The sequence below is a fragment of the Oncorhynchus mykiss genome, chromosome 7, assembly GCF_057628025.1.
Source record: "Oncorhynchus mykiss isolate SJ-2025 chromosome 7, ASM5762802v1, whole genome shotgun sequence".
Taxonomy (NCBI): domain Eukaryota; kingdom Metazoa; phylum Chordata; class Actinopteri; order Salmoniformes; family Salmonidae; genus Oncorhynchus; species Oncorhynchus mykiss.
Genome location: NC_143028.1, coordinates 81833672 through 81855441, shown reverse-complemented (window position 1 = coordinate 81855441; position 21770 = coordinate 81833672). Strand labels below are relative to the sequence as shown.

Here is a 21770-nt window from a genome sequence, read left to right as displayed (position 1 = left end):
GAGGGAGGGAGACCTGTGGGTGATGGGGAGAGAACTGCTTCAGGCAGTGGGTGGATGGATGGAGAATGGGAGGGAGGGAGACCTGTGGGTGATGGGGAGAGAACTGCTTCAGGCAGTGGGTGGATGGATGGAGAATGGGAGGGAGAACTGTGGGTGATGAGAGAGAACTGCTTCAGACAGTGGGTGATGGAGAATGGGAGGGAGAACTGCGTCAGACAGTGGGTGGATGGAGAACTGTGGGTGATGAGAGAGAACTGCGTCAGACAGTGATGGAGAGAGAACTGCTTCAGACAGTGATGGAGAGAGAACTGCTTCAGACAGTGGGTGGATGGAGAATGGGAGAGAGAACTGCTTCAGACAGTGGGTGGATGGATGGAGGGAGGGAGACCTGTGGGTGATGGAGAGAGAACTGCTTCAGACAGTGGGTGATGGAGAATGGGAGGGAGAACTGCTTCAGACAGTGGGTGATGGAGAATGGGAGGGAGAACTGCGTCAGACAGTGGGTGGATGGAGAACTGTGGGTGATGAGAGAGAACTGCGTCAGACAGTGATGGAGAGAGAACTGCTTCAGACAGTGATGGAGAGAGAACTGCTTCAGACAGTGGGTGGATGGAGAATGGGAGAGAGAACTGCTTCAGACAGTGGGTGGATGGATGGAGGGAGGGAGACCTGTGGGTGATGGAGAGAGAACTGCTTCAGACAGTGGGTGATGGAGAATGGGAGGGAGAACTGCTTCAGACAGTGGGTGATGGAGAATGGGAGGGAGAACTGCGTCAGACAGTGATGGAGAATGGGAGGGAGAACTGCGTCAGTGGGTGATGGAGAATGGGAGGGAGAACTGCGTCAGTGGGTGATGGAGAATGGGAGGGAGAACTGCGTCAGTGGGTGATGGAGAATGGGAGGGAGAACTGCGTCAGTGGGTGATGGAGAATGGGAGGGAGAACTGCGTCAGTGGGTGATGGAGAATGGGAGGGAGAACTGCGTCAGTGGGTGATGGAGAATGGGAGGGAGAACTGCGACAGTGGGTGATGGAGAATTATGAGGGAGAACTGCGTCAGACAGTGGGTGATGGAGAATTATGAGGGAGAACTGCGTCAGACAGTGGGTGATGGAGAATGGGAGGGAGAACTGCGTCAGTGGGTGATGGAGAATTATGAGGGAGAACTGCGTCAGACAGTGGGTGATGGAGAATGGGAGGGAGAACTGCGTCAGTGGGTGATGGAGAATGGGAGGGAGAACTGCGACAGTGGGTGATGGAGAATTATGAGGGAGAACTGCGTCAGTGGGTGATGGAGAATGGGAGGGAGAACTGCGACAGTGGGTGATGGAGAATTATGAGGGAGAACTGCGTCAGACAGTGGGTGATGGAGAATGGGAGGGAGAACTGCGTCAGTGGGTGATGGAGAATTATGAGGGAGAACTGCGTCAGACAGTGGGTGATGGAGAATGGGAGGGAGAACTGCGTCAGTGGGTGATGGAGAATGGGAGGGAGAACTGCGACAGTGGGTGATGGAGAATTATGAGGGAGAACTGCGTCAGTGGGTGATGGAGAATGGGAGGGAGAACTGCGACAGTGGGTGATGGAGAATTATGAGGGAGAACTGCGTCAGACAGTGGGTGATGGAGAATTATGAGGGAGAACTGCGTCAGTGGGTGATGGAGAATTATGAGGGAGAACTGCGTCAGACAGTGGGTGATGGAGAATGGGAGGGAGAACTGCGTCAGTGGGTGATGGAGAATGGGAGGGAGAACTGCGTCAGTGGGTGATGGAGAATGGGAGGGAGAACTGCGTCAGTGGGTGATGGAGAATTATGAGGGAGAACTGCGTCAGACAGTGGGTGATGGAGAATGGGAGGGAGAACTGCGTCAGTGGGTGATGGAGAATTATGAGGGAGAACTGCGTCAGACAGTGGGTGATGGAGAATGGGAGGGAGAACTGCGTCAGTGGGTGATGGAGAATGGGAGGGAGAACTGCGTCAGTGGGTGATGGAGAATTATGAGGGAGAACTGCTTCAGACAGTGGGTGATGGAGAATGGGAGGGAGAACTGCGACAGTGGGTGATGGAGAATGGGAGGGAGAACTGCGTCAGTGGGTGATGGAGAATTATGAGGGAGAACTGCGTCAGACAGTGGGTGATGGAGAATGGGAGGGAGAACTGCGACAGTGGGTGATGGAGAATTATGAGGGAGAACTGCGTCAGACAGTGATGGAGAATTGGCTCAGTAGCCAGTCTTCGGAGGTTGGGAGTCCACGAAGGCAGGGTTGTAGGCAGGCTGGGCAGAGAGGAAGTCAGGCTGAGCGGGAGGCGCGCCAGCTTGGGCTGGGTGGCTGGGCTGCTGGGCTGGGTAGCCGGGCTGAGCTGGAGGCTGGAAGGGGTAAGATGGTTGTCCTGGACTGAACCCAGCCTGACTATAAGGCACTTGGATAGCAGGAGGATAGGCTGAACCTGAGAGAGAGAGAGAGAGAGAGAGAGAGAGAGAGGACTTTACCACACCAGACAGAGGTGGTGTTTTTTGGGAAACTAGTCATAAGGTGGAACTAGAATGCTTCGACAGCAACCTGGAGAGACCATCCTGTAGGTTTTAACTCCAACCCTGGTCCTGGAGAGCTACCCTCCTGTAGGGTTGGAGTTAAACCCCTACAGGAGGGGAGCTCTCCAGGAACAGGGTTGGAGTTAAAACCTACAGGAGGGTAGCTCTCCAGGAACAGGGCTGGAGTTAAAACCTACAGGAGGGTAGCTCTCCAGGAACAGGGTTGGAGTTAACCTATAGGAGGGTAGCTCTCCAGGAACAGGGTTGGAGTTAAAACCTATAGGAGGGCGCATAAAAAGGGTGCCATTACATCATCACCTGTACGTCTATATCACTTACCAGTCTCTTGGTAGGGGGGGGGTGGTCCTGGCTGGAGGGGCTGTCCCTGGTAGCCCAGTGCTGTGGGCATGGGCTGCCCTCCTCCGTAGCCGGGTTGAGGCTGAGCCCCATACCCAGGCTGGACGGGTACGGGCTGGTAGGCTGGGTACTGGGGGCCACCCTGGTAGGGCTGGACGGGCTGCTGGGGTTGCTGGGTGAACTGGGTGTTCACCACTGTGGTGTGGGAGGTCGTGGCTATCACCGCTGTATGGGATAAGGCAGACAATAAATCAGAGGTTAGTTCACACAGCTCTTTATTGAAGCGTCTAACAACTATTTGTTGAAATGGGTGTGGTGAAGGAGAAATGGGTGTGGTGAAGGAGAAATGGGTGTGGTGAAGGAGAAATGGGTGTGGTGAAGGAGAAATGGGTGTGGTGAAGGAGAAATGGGTGTGGTGAAGGAGAAATGGGTGTGGTGAAGGAGAAATGGGTGTGGTGAAGGAGAAATGGGTGTGGTGAAGGAGAACCTAGTGAAGCCGTTGTTGAAAAGCCCTAGTGTCTGTTTAGAAGGATGTTTCTGATATCAACAGTGTACTGGTTCCTCTCTTGGCTTCTTCTGTGGTTTTGGGCCTTTCGAGGGAGTTTTTTTTTCCTAGCCACCGTGCTTCTACACCTGCATTGCTTTCTGTTTGGGGTTTTAGGCTGGGTTTCTGTTACAGCACTTTGTGATATCAGCTGATGTACGAAGGGATATATAAATACATTTGATTTGTAAACCACAGCCTAAACTATGTAGGTGGAAGCGGAGAACTGTGCTGACAGACATACTGAGGGACAGGCCAGAAATGAAGCCTGATGATCAGAACAGGAAGTGGGACGCCCCGGTCAGCTCAGTACAGAGGGTATAAAGCTTCTATCAGTCCAAAATGTATTTGGGTAAGCACAGCCGTGTTCTACAATATTGGACTGTTGGCTTTCATATTTTTTTTTTTTTTTTAATTCTCAGCGCAGCTCAAATACTTTCTCCGTCAAGACCATTCAAATTAAGAGGAATGTGGGGGAGGAGCACAACGTTGGGGGAGGAGCACAACGTTGGGGGAGGAGCCACGTAGTTATGTCATGGGATGCTGGGCTATCACATCTGTGTCTGTGGATTCTGGTTAAGGCTTAAATGCCACTGGTTCAAACACACATTTACAAGAAGTGTTCATTTATATATTTTTTTTAAAGTCAAACAACAACCTGTTAAAATTACCAGTTTCCAGGGCCTCCCGGGTGGCGCAGTGGTTAAGGGCGCTGCAGCGCCAGCTGTGCCATCAGAGACTCTGGGTTCGTGCCCAGGCTCTGTCGTAACCGGCCGCGACCGGGAGGTCCGTGGGGCGACGCACAATTGGCCTAGAGTCGTCCGGGTTAGGGAGTGCTTGGCCGGTAGGGATATCCTTGTCTCATCACGCACCAGCGACTCCTGTGGCGGGCCGGGCGCAGTGCGCGCTAACCAAGGTTGCCAGGTGCGGCTGGCTTCCGGGTTGGATGCGCGCTGTGTTAAGAAGCAGTACGGCTTGGTTGGGTTGTGTATCGGAGGACGCGTGACTTTCAACCTTCGTCTCTCCTGAGCCCGTACGGGAGTTGTAGCGATGAGACAAGATAGTAGCTACTAAAAACAATTGGATACCACAAAATTGGGGAGAAAAAGGGGTAAAATTTAAAATAAATAAATAAAAACTTTAAAAAATACCCGTTTCCAAATGTACTTAAGCTAATCTTACACCATAGGTCTACGAATGTTGAATCCTACAGTTATCAGCAATGCTTAAAATGTATGCATTCTTGTTTCGAATTCCAAACGAGAGGTTTTTTTTTCTTCCTGAACTCGAAAAGAGCTGTTAGATTAGACAGACACTAGATTCCTTCTCCATTGTAAGGAGGGGAAGAAGAGGTTACATAATTGGGTGTTGTCTGAAATCAACCCTCATGTGTGCATTCCAAATGACAACCTATTCCTTTATATACACTGCACTTCAGGTCAAAAGTAGTGAACTATATTAGGGAACCGTTTGGGATACACTATCCTTTGTTTGTGGATTCCTCCCACCGCCAAGGCCTTGTCAGGGTTCCAAGTGGGAGTGGTCTGACCACTTCCTGTATGACAGAGGGCTCTGAAGGCTCCGCCCCCTGTGGTGGGTTGCTAGGGAAAGTATGAGTCAGACTCATTGGCTGGAACAAACCCACCTGTTATCATTCTAACCACAGATTCAGCAGGCACATGTTCAATAGACACCAAACAGGATAACACTTTTTTTTTTTTATGAAATGCCACGAAAACAAGAGAAATTCTCACTCCAACAGCCCAGGTCAGCCTGGTTCCTGGTCAGTCGGCACCAAACGAGACAACTGTTCTAACAAGCGTGAAACACGGAAGGAACATCCAATAAGAAACGTGTCAGAGGAAGTAGAGTACTTCCACGGCTTGTCAACACGTTACAGGAAGTAGAATACTCGCTCTGGTCTAAAGTAGAACACTATACCCATAGGGCTCTGGTCTAAAGTAGTGCACTACCCACAGGGCTCTGGTCTAAAGTAGTCCACTACCCCACAGGGCTCTGGTCTAAAGTAGTGCACTACCCACAGGGCTCTGGTCTACAGTAGTGCACTACCCACAGGGCTCTGGTCTACAGTAGTGCACTACCCCCAGGGCTCTGGTCTACAGTAGTGCACTACCCCCAGGGCTCTGGTCTACAGTGGTGCACTACCCATAGGGCTCTAGTCTACAGTAGAACACTACCCCACAGGGCTCTGGTCTACAGTGGTGCACTACCCATAGGGCTCTAGTCTACAGTAGAACACTACCCCACAGGGCTCTGGTCTAAAGTAGAACACTACCCCATAGGGCTCTGGTCTAAAGTAGTGCACTACCCCATAGGGCTCTGGTCTAAAGTAGTGTACTACCCATAGGGCTCTGGTCTACAGTAGAACACTACCCATAGGGCTCTGGTCTAAAGTAGTGCACTACCCACAGGGCTCTGGTCTGCAGTAGAACACTACCCATAGGGCTCTGGTCTAAAGTAGTGCACTACCCACAGGGCTCTGGTCTACAGTAGAACACTACCCATAGGGCTCTGGTCTACAGTAGAACACTACCCACAGGGCTCTGGTCTAAAGTAGTTCACTACCCACAGGGCTCTGGTCTACAGTAGAACACTACCCACAGGGCTCTGGTCTAAAGTAGTGCACTACCCCATAGGGCTCTGGTCTACAGTAGTTCACTACCCACAGGGCTCTGGTCTACAGTAGAGCACTACCCATAGGGCTCAGGTCTACAGTAGTGCACTACCCATAGGGCTCTGGTCTACAGTAGAACACTACCCACAGGGCTCTGGTCTAAAGTAGTGCACTACCCCATAGGGCTCTGGTCTACAGTAGTTCACTACCCACAGGGCTCTGGTCTACAGTAGAGCACTACCCATAGGGCTCAGGTCTACAGTAGTGCACTACCCATAGGGCTCTGGTCTACAGTAGAACACTACCCATAGGGCTCTGGTCTACAGTAGAACACTACCCATAGGGCTCTGGTCTAAAGTAGTTCCACTACCCATAGGGCTCTGGTCTAAAGTAGTTCACTACCCATAGGGCTCTGGTCTACAGTAGGACACTACCCATAGGGCTCTGGTCTAAAGTAGTGTACTACCCACAGGGCTCTGGTCTAAAGTAGTTCACTACCCACAGGGCTCTGGTCTACAGTAGTGCACTACCCATAGGGCTCTGGTCTAAAGTAGTTTCACTACCCATAGGGCTCTGGTCTAAAGTAGTTCACTACCCATAGGGCTCTGGTCTAAAGTAGTGTACTACCCACAGGGCTCTGGCCTACAGTAGTGCACTACCCCCATAGGGCTCTGGTCTATAGTAGTGCACTACCCCCACAGGGCTCTGGTCTAAAGTAGTGTACTACCCATAGGGATCTGGTCTAAAGTAGTGCACTACCCATAGGGCTCTGGTCTAAGGTAGTGCACTACCCATAGGGATCTGGTCTAAAGTAGTGCACTACCCATAGGGCTCTGGTCTAAGGTAGTGCACTACCCATAGGGCTCTGGTCTAAAGTAGTGCACTACCCATAGGGCTCATAGTGGCTGTCTGCTCCATATGAATGGGCAGCATTTAACCACAAACAGAAACCTGAGGTGTGTTCAACAAGGAAAATATTGTTAACTTTAGCTAAAGCATTCCATTTGTTTTGTGTCTGAGAAGGTACTGTTCGGAGGAGCGTGTGTCTGTTTCAGGTCTAAACTGCCACTACAAATAATACAGTACATTTCGAAATATGGTTTAATTTAAAGTTTGAATGTTGCCAGAAAAAGTAGCTATTTGTGGCTTCACCGTAACATTCTGGAATGTTCATTCTACTGAAATTGCTACTAAGTAACATGTTTGCCTGCGAACTGAAGCCTTGTTGAACTTAACTCTACTAAACACTGACCCCCAGACTACACAGATACTACAGTCAGAACTGCCCCCCCCCCCAAACTACACAGATACTACAGTCAGAAATGACCCCCCCCAGACTACACAGATACTACAGTCAGAACTGGCCCCCCCCCCCAAACTACACAGATACTACAGTCAGAACTGACCCCCCCCCCAGACTACACAGATACTACAGTCAGAACTGACCCCCCCGACTACACAGATACTACAGTCAGAACTGACCCCCCCAGACTACACAGATACTACAGTCAGAACTGACCCCCCCCCCAGACTACACAGATACTACAGTCAGAAATGACCCCCCCCAGACTACACAGATACTAGTCAGAACTGACCCCCCCAGACTACACAGATACTACAGTCAGAACTGACCCCCCCAGACTACACAGATACTACAGTCAGAACTGACCCCCCCCCAGACTACACAGATACTAGTCAGAACTGACCCCCCCAGACTACACAGATACTACAGTCAGAACTGACCCCCCCAGACTACACAGATACTACAGTCAGAACTGACCTCCCCCAGACTACACAGATACTACAGTCAGAACTGACCCCCCCGATACTACAGTCAGAACTGACCCCCCCCCCCCCCAATCAGACTACACGGATACTACAGTCAGAACTGACCCCCCCAGACTACACAGATACTACAGTCAGAACTGACCCCCCCCAGACTACACAGATACTACAGTCAGAACTGACCCCCCCCAGACTACACAGATACTACAGTCAGAACTGACCCCCCCAGACTACACAGATACTACAGTCAGAACTGACCCCCCCCCAGACTACACAGATACTAGTCAGAACTGACCCCCCCAGACTACACAGATACTACAGTCAGAACTGACCCCCCCAGACTACACAGATACTACAGTCAGAACTGACCTCCCCCGGACTACACAGATACTACAGTCAGAACTGACCCCCCCGATACTACAGTCAGAACTGACCCCCCCCCCCCCCCCCCCCATCAGACTACACGGATACTGAACTTAACTCTACTAAACACTGACCCCCAGACTACACAGATACTACAGTCAGAACTGGCCCCCCCCCCAGACTACACAGATACTACAGTCAGAACTGGCCCCCCCCCCAGACTACACAGATACTACAGTCAGAACTGACCCCCCCCCCCCCCCCCCCCCCCATCAGACTACACGGATACTGAACTTAACTCTACTAAACACTGACCCCCAGACTACACAGATACTACAGTCAGAACTGGCCCCCCCCCCAGACTACACAGATACTACAGTCAGAACTGACCCCCCCCAGACTACACAGATACTACAGTCAGAACTGACCCCCCCCAGACTACACAGATACTACAGTCAGAACTGACCCCCCCAGACTACACAGATACTACAGTCAGAACTGACCCCCCCCCAGACTACACAGATACTACAGTCAGAACTGACCCCCCCCCAGACTACACAGATACTACAGTCAGAACTGACCCCCCCCAGACTACACAGATACTACAGTCAGAACTGACCCCCCCCAGACTACACAGATACTACAGTCAGAACTGACCCCCCCAGACTACACAGATACTACAGTCAGAACTGACCCCCCCAGACTACACAGATACTACAGTCAGAACTGACCCCCCCCCCCAGACTACACAGATACTACAGTCAGAACTGACCCCCCCCCCAGACTACACAGATACTACAGTCAGAACTGACCCCCCCCCCCCCCAGACTACACAGATACTACAGTCAGAACTGACCCCCCCCCCCCAGACTATACAGATACTAGTCAGAACTGACCCCCCCAGACTATACAGATACTAGTCAGAACTGACCCCCCCCCAGACTACACAGATACTACAGTCAGAACTGACCCCCCCAGACTACACAGATACTACAGTCAGAACTGACCCCCCCAGACTACACAGATACTACTGTCAGAACTGACTCGCCCAGACTACACAGATACTACAGTCAGAACTGACCCCCAGACTACACAGATACTACAGTCAGAACTGACCCCCCCAGACTACACAGAGATACTACAGTCAGAACTGACCCCCAGACTACACATAGGTCATTGAGAATATAAACAAATAGTTAATATAATTGTTTTAAATCTAAAATCAATCAGCATATTTGTATCATGTTGTGATCAAAGGAGACATAGTGGCTTGCGGAAGTATTCAGTATTTTTCCTATTTTGTTGCCTTGCCATTTTTTTTGGGGGGGGGGGGGGGGGGGGTGTTGTATCATTTGATTTACACAACATGCCTACCACTTTGAAGAGGCAAAATATTTTTTTGTCAAACAAACAAGAAATAAGACAAAAACAGAACTTGAGCGTGCGTAACTATTCACCCCCCAAAGTCAATACTTTGTAGAGCCACCTTTTGCAGCAATTACAGCTGCAAGTCTCTTGGTGTATGTCTCTATAAGCTTGGCACATCTAGCCACTGGGGTTATTGCCCATTCTTCAAGGCAAAACTGCTCCTTCAAGTTGGATGGGTTCCGCTTGTGTACATTAATCTTTAAGTCATACCACATATTCTCAATTGGATTGAGGTCTGGGCTTTGACTAGGCCATTCCAATACATTTAAATGTTTCCACTTAAACCACTCGAGTGTTGCTTTAGCAGTATACTTAGGGTCATTGTCCTGCTGGAAGGTGAACCTCCGTCCCAGTCTCAAATCTCTGGAAGACTGAAACAGGTTTCCTTCAAGAATTTCCCTGTATTTAGCGCCATCCATCATTACTTCAATTCTGACCAGTTCATTCCTAGTATCATCTGACCAGAGTAACTTCTTCCATATATTTGGGGAGTCTCCCACATGCCTTTTGGCAAACACCAAACGTGTTTGCTTATTTTTTTTGGGCCACTTTTCCATAAAGCCCAGCTCTGTGGAGTGTACGGCTTAAAGTGGTCCTATGGACAGATACTCCAATCTCCACTGAGGAGCTTTGCAGCTCCTCCAGGGTTATCTTTGGTCTCTTTGTTGCCTCGCTGATTTAATGTCCTCCTTGCCTGTTCTGTGAGTTTTGGTGGGCGGCCCTCTCTTGTCAGGTTTGTTGTGGTGCCATATTCTTTCCATTTTTTAATAATGGATTTAATGGTGCTCTGTGGGATGTTCAAAGTTTCTGATATTTTTTTATAACCCAACCCTGATATGTACTTCTCCACAACTTTGAGATCATGTGACAGATCATGTGACACTTTAAAAAAAAAAAATCCATCTGTGTGCAATCTAACTAATCATGTGACTTCTGAAGGTAATTGGTTGCACCAGATCTTATTTAGGGGCTTCATAGCAAAGGGGGTGAATACATATGCACTTACAGTTGACCAGGGCAGCTTTATCAGGGCAGAAATTTACCGAACTGACTTGTTGGAAAGCATCCCATCACGGTGCCACATTGAAAGTCGAGTTCTTGAGTTACTGAGTTCTTCAGTAAGGCCATTCTACTGGCAATGTTTGTCTATGGAGACACACCACTTTTCAGTTATTAATGATTTATTATTTATTAATTATTAAAGTTGTATTTCTCATTTCACTTCACAAATTTGGACTATTTTGTGTATGTCCATTACATTAAATTTAAATTCAATTTAAATTACAGGTTGTAAAGCAACAGAATAGTAAAAACAACAAAGGGGGATGAATACTTCTGCAAGGCTGTAACGTACACCGGGGCTTCAGGAAACGTGTTGTGATCAAAAGGAGAGACTTACGTCTGGGCTTCCGGCACATGTTGTACATGCAGCAACAGGGACACACGCAGCAAGAGATGAAAATAATCACCAAGATGACCGGTATTGCGATGAATGGCCAGATGGTGAACGTGCTGCTGCTGATGCTGCTACTGGAATAGAGAAACACAACAAATCAGTCAGAGAGAGAAACAAAACATTTATTTCTGAACTAACAAAGCCAGATCATGAAAAAAAAGACTTCTGTAATTGTACTGTTGCATAAAGCATTACATCATATAGATTTAGATTTGCATGTTAGCCCTGTGCAGCCAAATATACAGTAGGGGTATACTACGAAGCAGGATCAAGGAGTTGACCAGCGAACTTTTCTAAATAATCTGAAATAGCGTTTATTTTTTTAGAAAGATAAAACTTGATATGGGCATGGATTAATTGATTCCATCAAAAACACGTTTAGCTTTCTAAATGAATCAGACAAAATGATTTCTGCTTGTTGATCAAAATTAGCTGGCTAATTCACTGATCCTGTTTTATATACCCCTCAAGTTATCTGGCTAATTCACTGATCCTGTTTTATATACCCCTCAAGTTTGAAGTGGTGTTGATGCTGCAACTCTCGTGAGGGGGGGTGGAGGGGGTGTCTACTCTGCTCCTGCTCCTGCTCTGATGGGGTGGTGACATGTGCCTGTTCATGTGTTACAAGGACGGATGCTTGTTGCAAAGTTTCGTTTCACTGATCTGAAAAGAGCTTGGTTTTAAAGAGGAAGTGAGGGGCTATAGTTCACATCTTTGTTGGCAGAATGGGTTTCACAATCAGGCTAACGCAATCGGCTGTGGGTTTCAGCCTTAGTGCAATAAAATAAATGTTTTTCAATGTTCTTCAGGTCTCAGGCCAGGTTTGCAATAATCACACGAGCACAGTTCACTGAACCACATGGTCAGTGGTTTAATCTTTGAGTGAGTCTCAAATGGCTCCCTATCGGAAAGTATTCAGACCCCTTGACCTTTTTTCCACATTTTGTTACGTTACAACCTTATTTAAAAAATGGATTAAATTGAAAAAAAATCCTAATTGAATCTACACACAATACCCCATAATGACAAAGCGAAAACAGGTTTTGTAAATAAGTATACAGACCCTTTACTATGTGATTCAACATTGTGCTCAGATACATCCTGTTTCCATTGATCATCCTTCATGTTTCTACGACTTGATTGGAGTCCACCTGTGGTAAATTCAATTGACTGGACATGATTTGGAAAGGCACATACCTGTCTATCTCTAGGTTCCACAGTTGACAGTGCATGTCAGAGCTAAAAAAAACCAAGCCATGAGGTCGAAGGAATTGTCCGTAGAGCTCAGAGACAGGATTGGGAAGGCACAGATCTGGGGAAGGGTACCAAAACATTTCCCCAAGAACACAGGTCCCCAAGAACACAGTGGCCTCCATCATTCTTAAATGGAAGTTGTTTGGAACCACCAAGACTCTTCCTAGAGCTGGCCGTCCGGCCAAATTGAGCAATCGGGGGAGAAGGGCCTTTGTCAGGGAGAAGACCAAGAACTCGATGGTCACTCTGACAGAGCTCTAGAGTTCCTCTGTGGAGATGGGAGAACCTTCCAGAAGGACAACCATCATCTTCAGCACTCCACCAATCAGGCCTTTATGGTAGAGTGGCCAGACGGAAGCCACTGCTCAGTAAAAGCAACATGACAGCCCACTTGGAGTTTGCCAAAAGACACCTAAAAGGACTCACTGACCATGAGAAACAAGATTCTTTGGTCAGATGAAACAAAGATTGAACTCTTTGGCCTGAATGCCAAGCGTCACGTCTGGAGGAACCCTGGTACTATCCCTAAAGTGACTTGCCTAGTTAAATAAAATAAATACCTACAGTAAAACACGTTGTGGGGATGTTTTTTAGTGGCAGGGACTGGGAGACTAGTCAGGATCAAGGGAAAGATAAATGGAGCAAAGTACAGAGAGATCCTTGATGAAAACCTGCTCCAGAGCGCTCAGGACCTCAGACTGGGGCGAAGGTTCAACTTCCAACAGGACAACGACCCTAAGAACACAGCCAAGACAACTCAAGAGTGGCTTCGGGACAAGTCTCTGAATGTCCTTGAGTGTCCCAGCCAGAGCCCAGACTTGAACCCGATCTAACATCTCTGGAGAGACCTGAAAATAGCTGTGCAGCGACCCTCCCCATCCAACCTGACAGAGCTTGAGAGGATCTGCAGAGAAGAATAGGAGAAACTCGCCAAATACAGGTGTGCCAAGCTTGTAGCATCAAACCCAAGAAGACTTGAGGCTGTAATCACTACCAAATGTGTTTCAACAAAAGTACTGAGTAAACGGTCTGAATTAGAGGTTGACCGATTATGGTTTTTCAACGAACTCTGATACCGATTATTGGAGGACAAAAAAAAGCCACTACCAATTTAATTGGCCGATTTTTATATATATTTGTAATAATGACAATTACAACAATACTGAATGAACACTTATTTTAACTTAATATAATACATAAATAAATTATGCAAAAATGCAGTGTTGGAGAAGAATGTTAAAGTGCAATAAGTGCCATGTAAAAAAGCTAACATTTAAGTTTCTTGCTCAGAACATGAAACCTGCTGGTTCCTTTTAACATGAGTCTTCAATATTCCCCAGGAAGAAGTTTTAGTTTGTAGTTATTATAGGAATTATAGGACTATTTCTCTCGCAAATGGAGGAAAGTGCTGTTTGAATGAATGCTGCTGCCTACCCCTGCTCAGTCAGACTACTCTATCAAATCATAGACTTAATTATAATATAATAAACACAGAAATATGAGCCTTAGGTCATTAATATGGTCAAATCCGGAGACTATCATTTTGAAATACAGAACCGTTCCATATTTTATCAAATGGGTGGCATCCCTAAGTCTAAATATTGCTGTTACATTGCACAACCTTCAATGTTATAATCATGGCAAATTAAGTAGTCTTTGTTAGGATGAAATGGTCTTGACACAGTTCGCAACGAGCCAGGCGGCCCAAACTGCTGCATATACCCTGACTCTGCTTACACTGAACGCAAGAGAAGTGACACCATTTCCCTAGTTAATATTGCCTGCTAATATTAATTTATTTTAAACTTAAATATGCAGGTTTAAAAATATACACAGTGGGGAGAACAAGTATTTGATACACTGCCGATTTTGCAGGTTTTCCTACTTACAAAGCATGTAGAGGTCTGTCATTTTTATCATAAGTACACTTCAACTGTGAGAGACGGAATCTAAAATCCAGAAAATCACATTGTATGATTTTTAAGTAATTAATTTGCATTTTATTGCATGACATAAGTATTTGATACATCAGAAAAGCAGAACTTAATATTTGGTACAGAAACCTTTGTTTGCAATTACAGAGATCATACGTTTCCTGTAGTTCTTGACCAGGTTTGCACACACTGCAGCAGGGATTTTGGCCCACTCCTCCATACAGACCTTCTCCAGATCCTTCAGGTTTCGGGGCTGTCGCTGGGCAATACGGACTTTCAGCTCCCTCCAAAAATGTTCTATTGGGTTCAGGTCTGGAGACTGGCTAGGCCACTCCAGGACCTTGAGATGCTTCTTACGGAGCCACTCCTTAGTTGCCCTGGCTGTGGGTTTCGGGTCGTTGTCATGCTGGAATTTCCAGCCACTACCCACCTTTAATGCTCTTACTGTGGGATCTCAAGAAATCGCGATACATGGCCCCATCCATCCTCCCCTCAATACGGTGCAGTCGTCCTGTCCCCTTTGCAGAAAAGCATCTCCAAAGAATGTTTCCACCTCCATGCTTCATGGTTGGGATGGTGTTCTTGGGGTTGTACTCATCCTTCTTTTTCCTCCAAACACGGCGAGTGGAGTTTAGACCAAAAAGCTCTATTTTTGTCTCGTCAGACCTTCTCCCATTCCTCATCTGGATCATCCAGATGGTCATTGTAAAACTTCAGACGGGCCTGGACATGCGCTGGCTTGAGCAGGGGGACCCTGCGTGCGCTGCAGGATTTTAATCCATGACGGCGTAGTGTGTTACTAATGGTTTTCTTTGAGACTGTGGTCCCAGCTCTCTTCAGGTCATTGACCAGGTCCTGCCGTGTAGTTCTGGGCTGATCCCTCACCTTCCTCATGATCATTGATGCCCCACGAGGTGAGATCTTGCATGGAGCCCCAGACCGAGGGTGATTGACCGTCATCTTGAACTTCTTCCATTTTCTAATAATTGCGCCAACAGTTGTTGCCTTCTCACCAAGCTGCTTGCCGATTGTCCTGTAGCCCATCCCAGCCTTGTGCAGGTCTACAATTTTATCCCTGATGTCCTTACACCCTCTCTGGTCTTGGCCATTGTGGAGAGGTTGGAGTCTGTTTGATTGAGTGTGTGGACAGGTGTCTTTTATACAGGTAACGAGTTCAAACAGGTGCAGTTAATACAGGTAATGAGTGGAGAACAGGAGGGCTTCTTAAAGAAAAACTAACAGGTCTGTGAGAGCCGGAATTTTTACTGGTTGGTAGGTGATCAAATACTGATGTCATGCAATAAAATACAAATGAATTACTTAAAAATCATACAATGTGATTTTCTGGATTTTTGAAATTGGCCCTAATTAATTGGCCATGCAGATTAATCGGTCGACCTCTAGTCTGAATACTTATGTATATGTGATTTCATTTTTAATACATTTGCAAAAATGTCTACGTTTTTGCTTTGTCTTTATGGGGTATTGTGATGTCATTATGGGGTATTGTGATGTCATTATGGGGTATTGTGATGTCATTATGGGGTATTGTGATGTCATTATGGGGTACTGTGATGAGGGGGAAAAAACGATTCAATCAATTTTTAGAATAAAACGTACCAAAATGTCAAGGGGTCTGAATACTTCCCAAATGCATTACTTTAAACCAGAGCCCTATTCCCTATATAAGGCGCTACTTTAGACTAGGGCCCCATGGGGCATAGGGTACCATTCGATTAGGACATAGCTATAGTTTTTTTTGTCCTCCTACCTGAAAAAGCAGCTGTTCTGTTCAGACGTCTCCATCTGTTTGAAGACAATGCTGCAGCAGTATCTATTCTGACACGTTCCACAGCACCCCTGGAATGTACCACAGTACTGCTTGGATTGGTATTGGCTCTTGGCGTCAAAGTATCCCTCACAGTCATCACCAGCTGGGTAGAAAGAAGAAAGACATCATAGGTTTGAGTTGGACAAAGCTTGGGAGAAAATACATGGTATAGTCTAACCTTGAAAGACAACGGCAATAACATTGACAAGTGTACAACAAACACAATAGAGTTAACGAGGGCGTTTGATTAAGCTGACCCGCAGTGCCCCCCGGGGCTATGGCCCACGACATGAACAGGCAAAAGCAGTGAAGGAGGAGGAGCACTCTTCTCAAAATCAACAGTTATCTGCCCCCGCACGGTCATGTTATCAACAAGGTAGCATGGAGCAAGAAAAACATTTTATTATCCAAAGCAATCCCTTTAGCATGTGAAAACACATAATCCTACTCAATACTCCATGTGCTTAACCTACATAAAAAAAATTAGTGACCACAGGGAGTCAGGACACCCGTTTAACATCCACTCTGAAAGACAGCACCCCTACACAGGGCAATGTCCCCAATCACTGCCCTGGGGCATTGGGATCTTTTTTAAACCAGAGGAAAGAGTGCCTCCTACTGGCCCTCCAACACCACTTCCAGCAACATCTAGTCTCCCACCCAGGGACCAACCAGTACTAACCAGGACCATCCAGGGACCAACCAGGACTAACCAGGACCAACCCAACTTAGCTTCAGAAGCAAGCCAGCAGTGGGATGCAGGGTGGTAGCCTAACCACATGGGGCTACAGAGTTCCTCAATGTCTTGAAAGCACCATAGTGTTGTGATCAAATCAACTAGGGACATTTCTGACTTCTGAGCGTTCAAGACAACTGGGAACCTGTGGTGTGGGGGGGAAAAAAATAGCTCCGACTGGTAAAATCGTTTTGAATGGTCATCCAAGTCGGCCACTCAGCATCTTTCTATAACTCCGACTTAACGGAGATCACTGGCTCATGATTTGACCTCTTTTTTTTTTTTTTCCTCCCCGATGTCGAACTCACTTCTGAGTTCGACATCGCCAAAACAACTGCTATGCAAATGTGGACTAAAGCCGATCTGATTGAATTGGCCACAAAGTCTCTTCCGATTATACATTTGGAGACGTTTTGAAGCCTAAAACGAGGTTGATGTCCATGCAACTACCAGAGGATATCGTAAAGTCATGAGGTTGCAGGCCTGCCAGACAGACATCCTTGTTGCAGGCCTGCCAGACAGACATCCTTGTTGCAGGCCTGCCAGACAGACATCCTTGTTGCAGGCCTGCCAGACAGACATCCTTGTTGCAGGCCTGCCAGACAGACATTCTTGATTGCTTCCTCGAGATCTGGTTGATCTAATTAGAGTAGCTAGGATGTGAAGGACCTCTCACAATCAGCTGCAGAGCAAATAATTGTCTCTCTCTCTCTCTGGCTAAATGCCCTCAACATAGTGTATATTTCAAATTTCACCATTTACAACCCAAGATGGGGTGAAACACTGTTCCCAGTCTCACCCATGTAATTTACGAGTTCGTTTCCTGTGACATCATGGAAGCAAACACTTGTTTTACTTTAGCAACTAAATTAACAACAAACTGTTCAACTCCACGAGTCACACAACACATATTGCATGTTTAAAGTCAATCCACTCAGAAATACACAGGTCTAGTTCAGGACCCAGTAACTACGGAGGAAGTGGATATTGCGAAATAAGAACGATATAGTAAGTTAGTTAGATAATACTACCCACAGTGTGCCATCACAGCAGCAAGATGTGTGACATGTTGCCACAAGAAAATGGCAACCAGTGAAGAACAAACACCATTGTAAATACAACACATATTTATGTTTTTATTTTCCCTTGTCCCTTGTGTACTTTAACTATTTGTACATCGTTACAACACTGTAATATATATATATATATATATATATATATATATATATATAAAATATGACATTTGTAATGTCTTTATTGTTTTTGTACTTCTGTATGTGTAATGGTTACTGTTAATTTGTATTGTTTATTTCACTTTTGTATATTATCTACTTCACTTGCTTTGGCAATGTTAACACGTCTCCCATGCCAATAAAGCCCGTTGAATTGAATTAATACTGCATAACGACGTTACGTCCATGTTTTTGACCGTGAGAGACCATAACGCATCTCTAGACCAATAATGTACTTAAACCCCTGATTATGATGAAGTCATATGAAACAGTTACACATATGTAGTTACCAAACAGACACTAACTGGCTACAGTAACATGTTTTGTCAGACTCGCCCTCACCACATCCGAAACTTAAAGATGTACTTTCACTCTTTGAGAGGGGAAAAAAAAAAAACATTAACAAACTCTACAATGTCACACAGACTGAACAATGTTTGTTAATGACTGATTTCCAATTGACAAACTCACCGGTCACGAAGGGGATCAGAGTCCCACACAAAAGGAGCACAACAACGCACAGACTCTCCCCCATGGCTTGGTATATTCAGATGCTACTAACGACTAGCGCAACCGACAGTCCCAGTCCGGAATGCTATAGTTTCTTCTTCCATGGTATTATGGCGGTCCGCAAATAACGTGAGGTGGATGCCGCCATCTACTGGATGGGGGGTGAAACTGACAAACCAACGCAAAATAATTAAGATTAAGTAAATGTAACAACAACAAAAAACACTTCTAATATTCAAAAGTAAATAAAACACAAAAACTACAACTGTACTCTTTCAGTCGGATTTAAATGTCTATTCAGATCCCTAGACAGGCTCTGGAACCTGGGAGGGGGGGGGGGACCTCTTCATTCTGTATAATTCCCTGTAGAATTTCGTCTGTAAAGTTCTGGATATCCAGAAAAACGTTTTGCCACCTTCACAATGATGTCTAGATTCATAGATGCACCAACAACAAAAGAGTGTCAACGGAAGCCAACGAGCATTTTGCCTCCCTTGAATTTTTTATAATAGCCAATCAGCGTTGAGCTAAACTGTGTGAGCTCAGCTGTGATTGGTCCAGGCGCACCAACAACAAAAGAGTGTCAAGGGAAGCCAGTTTGGATTTGGCTTCAGACCAATCACATCACATCACAAGCCAAACATCATTATTGACAGAAAAAAAACTTGAATTGTTGCATCTCATTGTGTTGTTGTCCTCCAGTGGTTAGCTAGCTAGCTAAAATCGGGCCTTTCCTAAATTAGCCATCGATGGAGATAGGGATTTGGACTTGTGGTTTTACTTATTTCTCCGTACTGGCCAATGATTATAAAGGGGATTCTGATACAACCATATTTTCATACATTGTGCCCCTGGCCTATGTACAAAAGGCTGTGAAGTATTTGTTGTTAATCATATCAGTAATGTTAGTTCCTCATATCAGAGCTGTAGTTCCTCCCACCGGTGAAGTGGAGCAGCAGAGCATGCTGGGTGATTTCCAGCTCAGAAAAGAAGATCAGTCAAGGGAGAGAACGTTCCAGACATCCTTGTGTTTTCTCCAATTAGCTTTCATTGTGTTAGCCGAGGCCAGTGTGCATCCTTGTTGATACAACACACACACACACACACACACACACGTTTATTGGCTCTTAACCAACCGTGCTATTATGTTTGTTTTTTTGCATTGTTTGTAACTTGTTTTGTACATAATGTTGCCCCCCCCCCCCCCCCCCATCTATGCTGCTGCTACGCTCTGTTTATTATCTATGCATAGTCACTTTAACTCTACCTACATGTAGATATTACCTTAATTACCTCGACACCGGTACCCCCTGTATATAGTCTCTACATTACCTCGACACCGGTACCCCCTGTATATAGCCTCCACATTGACTCTGTACCAGTACCCCCTGTATATAGCCTCCACATTGACTCTGTACCGTAATAACCTGTATATAGCCTCCACATTGACTCTGTACCGTAATACCCTGTATATAGCCTCCACATTGACTCTGTACCGTAATACCCTGTATATAGCCTCCACATTGGCTCTGTACCGTAACACCCTGTATATAGCCTCCACATTGGCTCTGTACTGTAATACCCTGTATATAGCCTCCACATTGACTCTGTACCGTAACACCCTGTATATAGCCTCCACATTGACTCTGTACCGTAACACCCTGTATATAGCCTCCACATTGACTCTGTACCGGTACCCCCTGTATATAGCCTCCACATTGACTCTGTACCGGTACCCCCTGTATATAGCCTCCACATTGACTCTGTACCGTAATACCCTGTATATAGCCTCCACATTGACTCTGTACCGTAATACCCTGTATATAGTCCCACTATTGTTATTTACTGCCTCTTTAATTATTTGTTATTCTTATCTCTTACCTTTTTTTTTTTTTAGGTATTTTCTTAAAACTGCATTGTTGGTTAAGGGCTCATGAGTAAGCATTTCACTGTAAGGTCTACTACACCTGTTGTATTCAGCATTTCACTGTGAGGTCTACTACACCTGTTGTATTCAGCATTTCACTGTGAGGTCTACTACACCTGTGGTATTCAGCATTTCACTGTGAGGTCTACTACACCTGTTGTATTCAGCATTTCACTGTGAGGTCTACTACATCTGTTGTATTCAGCATTTCACTGTGAGGTCTACTACACCTGTTGTATTCAGCATTTCACTGTGAGGTCTACTACACCTGTTGTATTCAGCATTTCACTGTGAGGTCTACTACACCTGTTGTATTCAGCATTTCACTGTGAGGTCTACTACACCTGTTGTATTCAGCATTTCACTGTGAGGTCTACTACACCTGTTGTATTCAGCATTTCACTGTACGGTCTACTACACCTGTTGTATTCAGCATTTCACTGTGAGGTCTACTACACCTGTTGTATTCAGCATTTCACTGTGAGGTCTACTACACCTGTTGTATTCAGCATTTCACTGTGAGGTCTACTACACCTGTTGTATTCAGCATTTCACTGTAAGGTCTACTACACCTGTTGTATTCAGCATTTCACTGTGAGGTCTACTAAACCTGTTGTATTCAGCATTTCACTGTGAGGTCTACTACACCTGTTGTATTCAGCATTTCACTGTGAGGTCTACTACACCTGTTGTATTCAGCATTTCACTGTGAGGTCTACTACACCTGTTGTATTCAGCATTTCACTGTGAGGTCTACTACACCTGTTGTATTCAGCATTTCACTGTGAGGTCTACTACGTCTGTTGTATTCAGCATTTCACTGTGAGGTCTACTACACCTGTTGTATTCAGCATTTCACTGTGAGGTCTACTACACCTGTTGTATTCAGCATTTCACTGTGAGGTCTACTACACCTGTTGTATTCAGCATTTCACTGTGAGGTCTACTACACCTGTTGCATTCAGCAATTCACTGTGAGGTCTACTACACCTGTTGCATTCAGCATTTCACTGTGAGGTCTACTACACCTGTTGTATTCAGCATTTCACTGTGAGGTCTACTACACCTGTTGTATTCAGCAATTCACTGTGAGGTCTACTACACCTGTTGTATTCAGCATTTCACTGTGAGGTCTACTACACCTGTTGTATTCAGCATTTCACTGTGAGGTCTACTACACCTGTTGCATTCAGCAATTCACTGTGAGGTCTACTACACCTGTTGTATTCAGCAATTCACTGTGAGG

General features: G+C 46.0%; 1 protein-coding gene across 3 annotated transcripts; it reads right to left on the bottom strand.

Annotated features, from left to right (window-relative positions):
* Window positions 1-1449: 1449 nt before the first annotated feature.
* Window positions 1450-19056, bottom strand: shisa10.1 (shisa family member 10, tandem duplicate 1). 3 transcript variants are annotated; one of them, XM_036984285.2, is made up of 5 exons: window positions 18559-19056; window positions 16060-16222; window positions 11044-11174; window positions 2872-3114; window positions 1450-2447 (listed from the first exon to the last, which is right to left on the bottom strand). In XM_036984285.2, the coding sequence occupies exons 1-5, from the start codon at window positions 18620-18622 to the stop codon at window positions 2221-2223; spliced, it is 828 nt and encodes a 275-aa protein (XP_036840180.2). In that variant the 5' UTR covers window positions 18623-19056; the 3' UTR covers window positions 1450-2220. The 3 variants fall into 3 exon arrangements, with proteins under 3 accessions (XP_036840180.2, XP_090098211.1, XP_090098212.1); XM_090242085.1 differs by having other exon boundaries at window positions 1707-2447; window positions 11044-11171; window positions 18559-18689; XM_090242086.1 differs by having other exon boundaries at window positions 1707-2447; window positions 11044-11168; window positions 18559-18689.
* Window positions 19057-21770: the final 2714 nt, after the last annotated feature.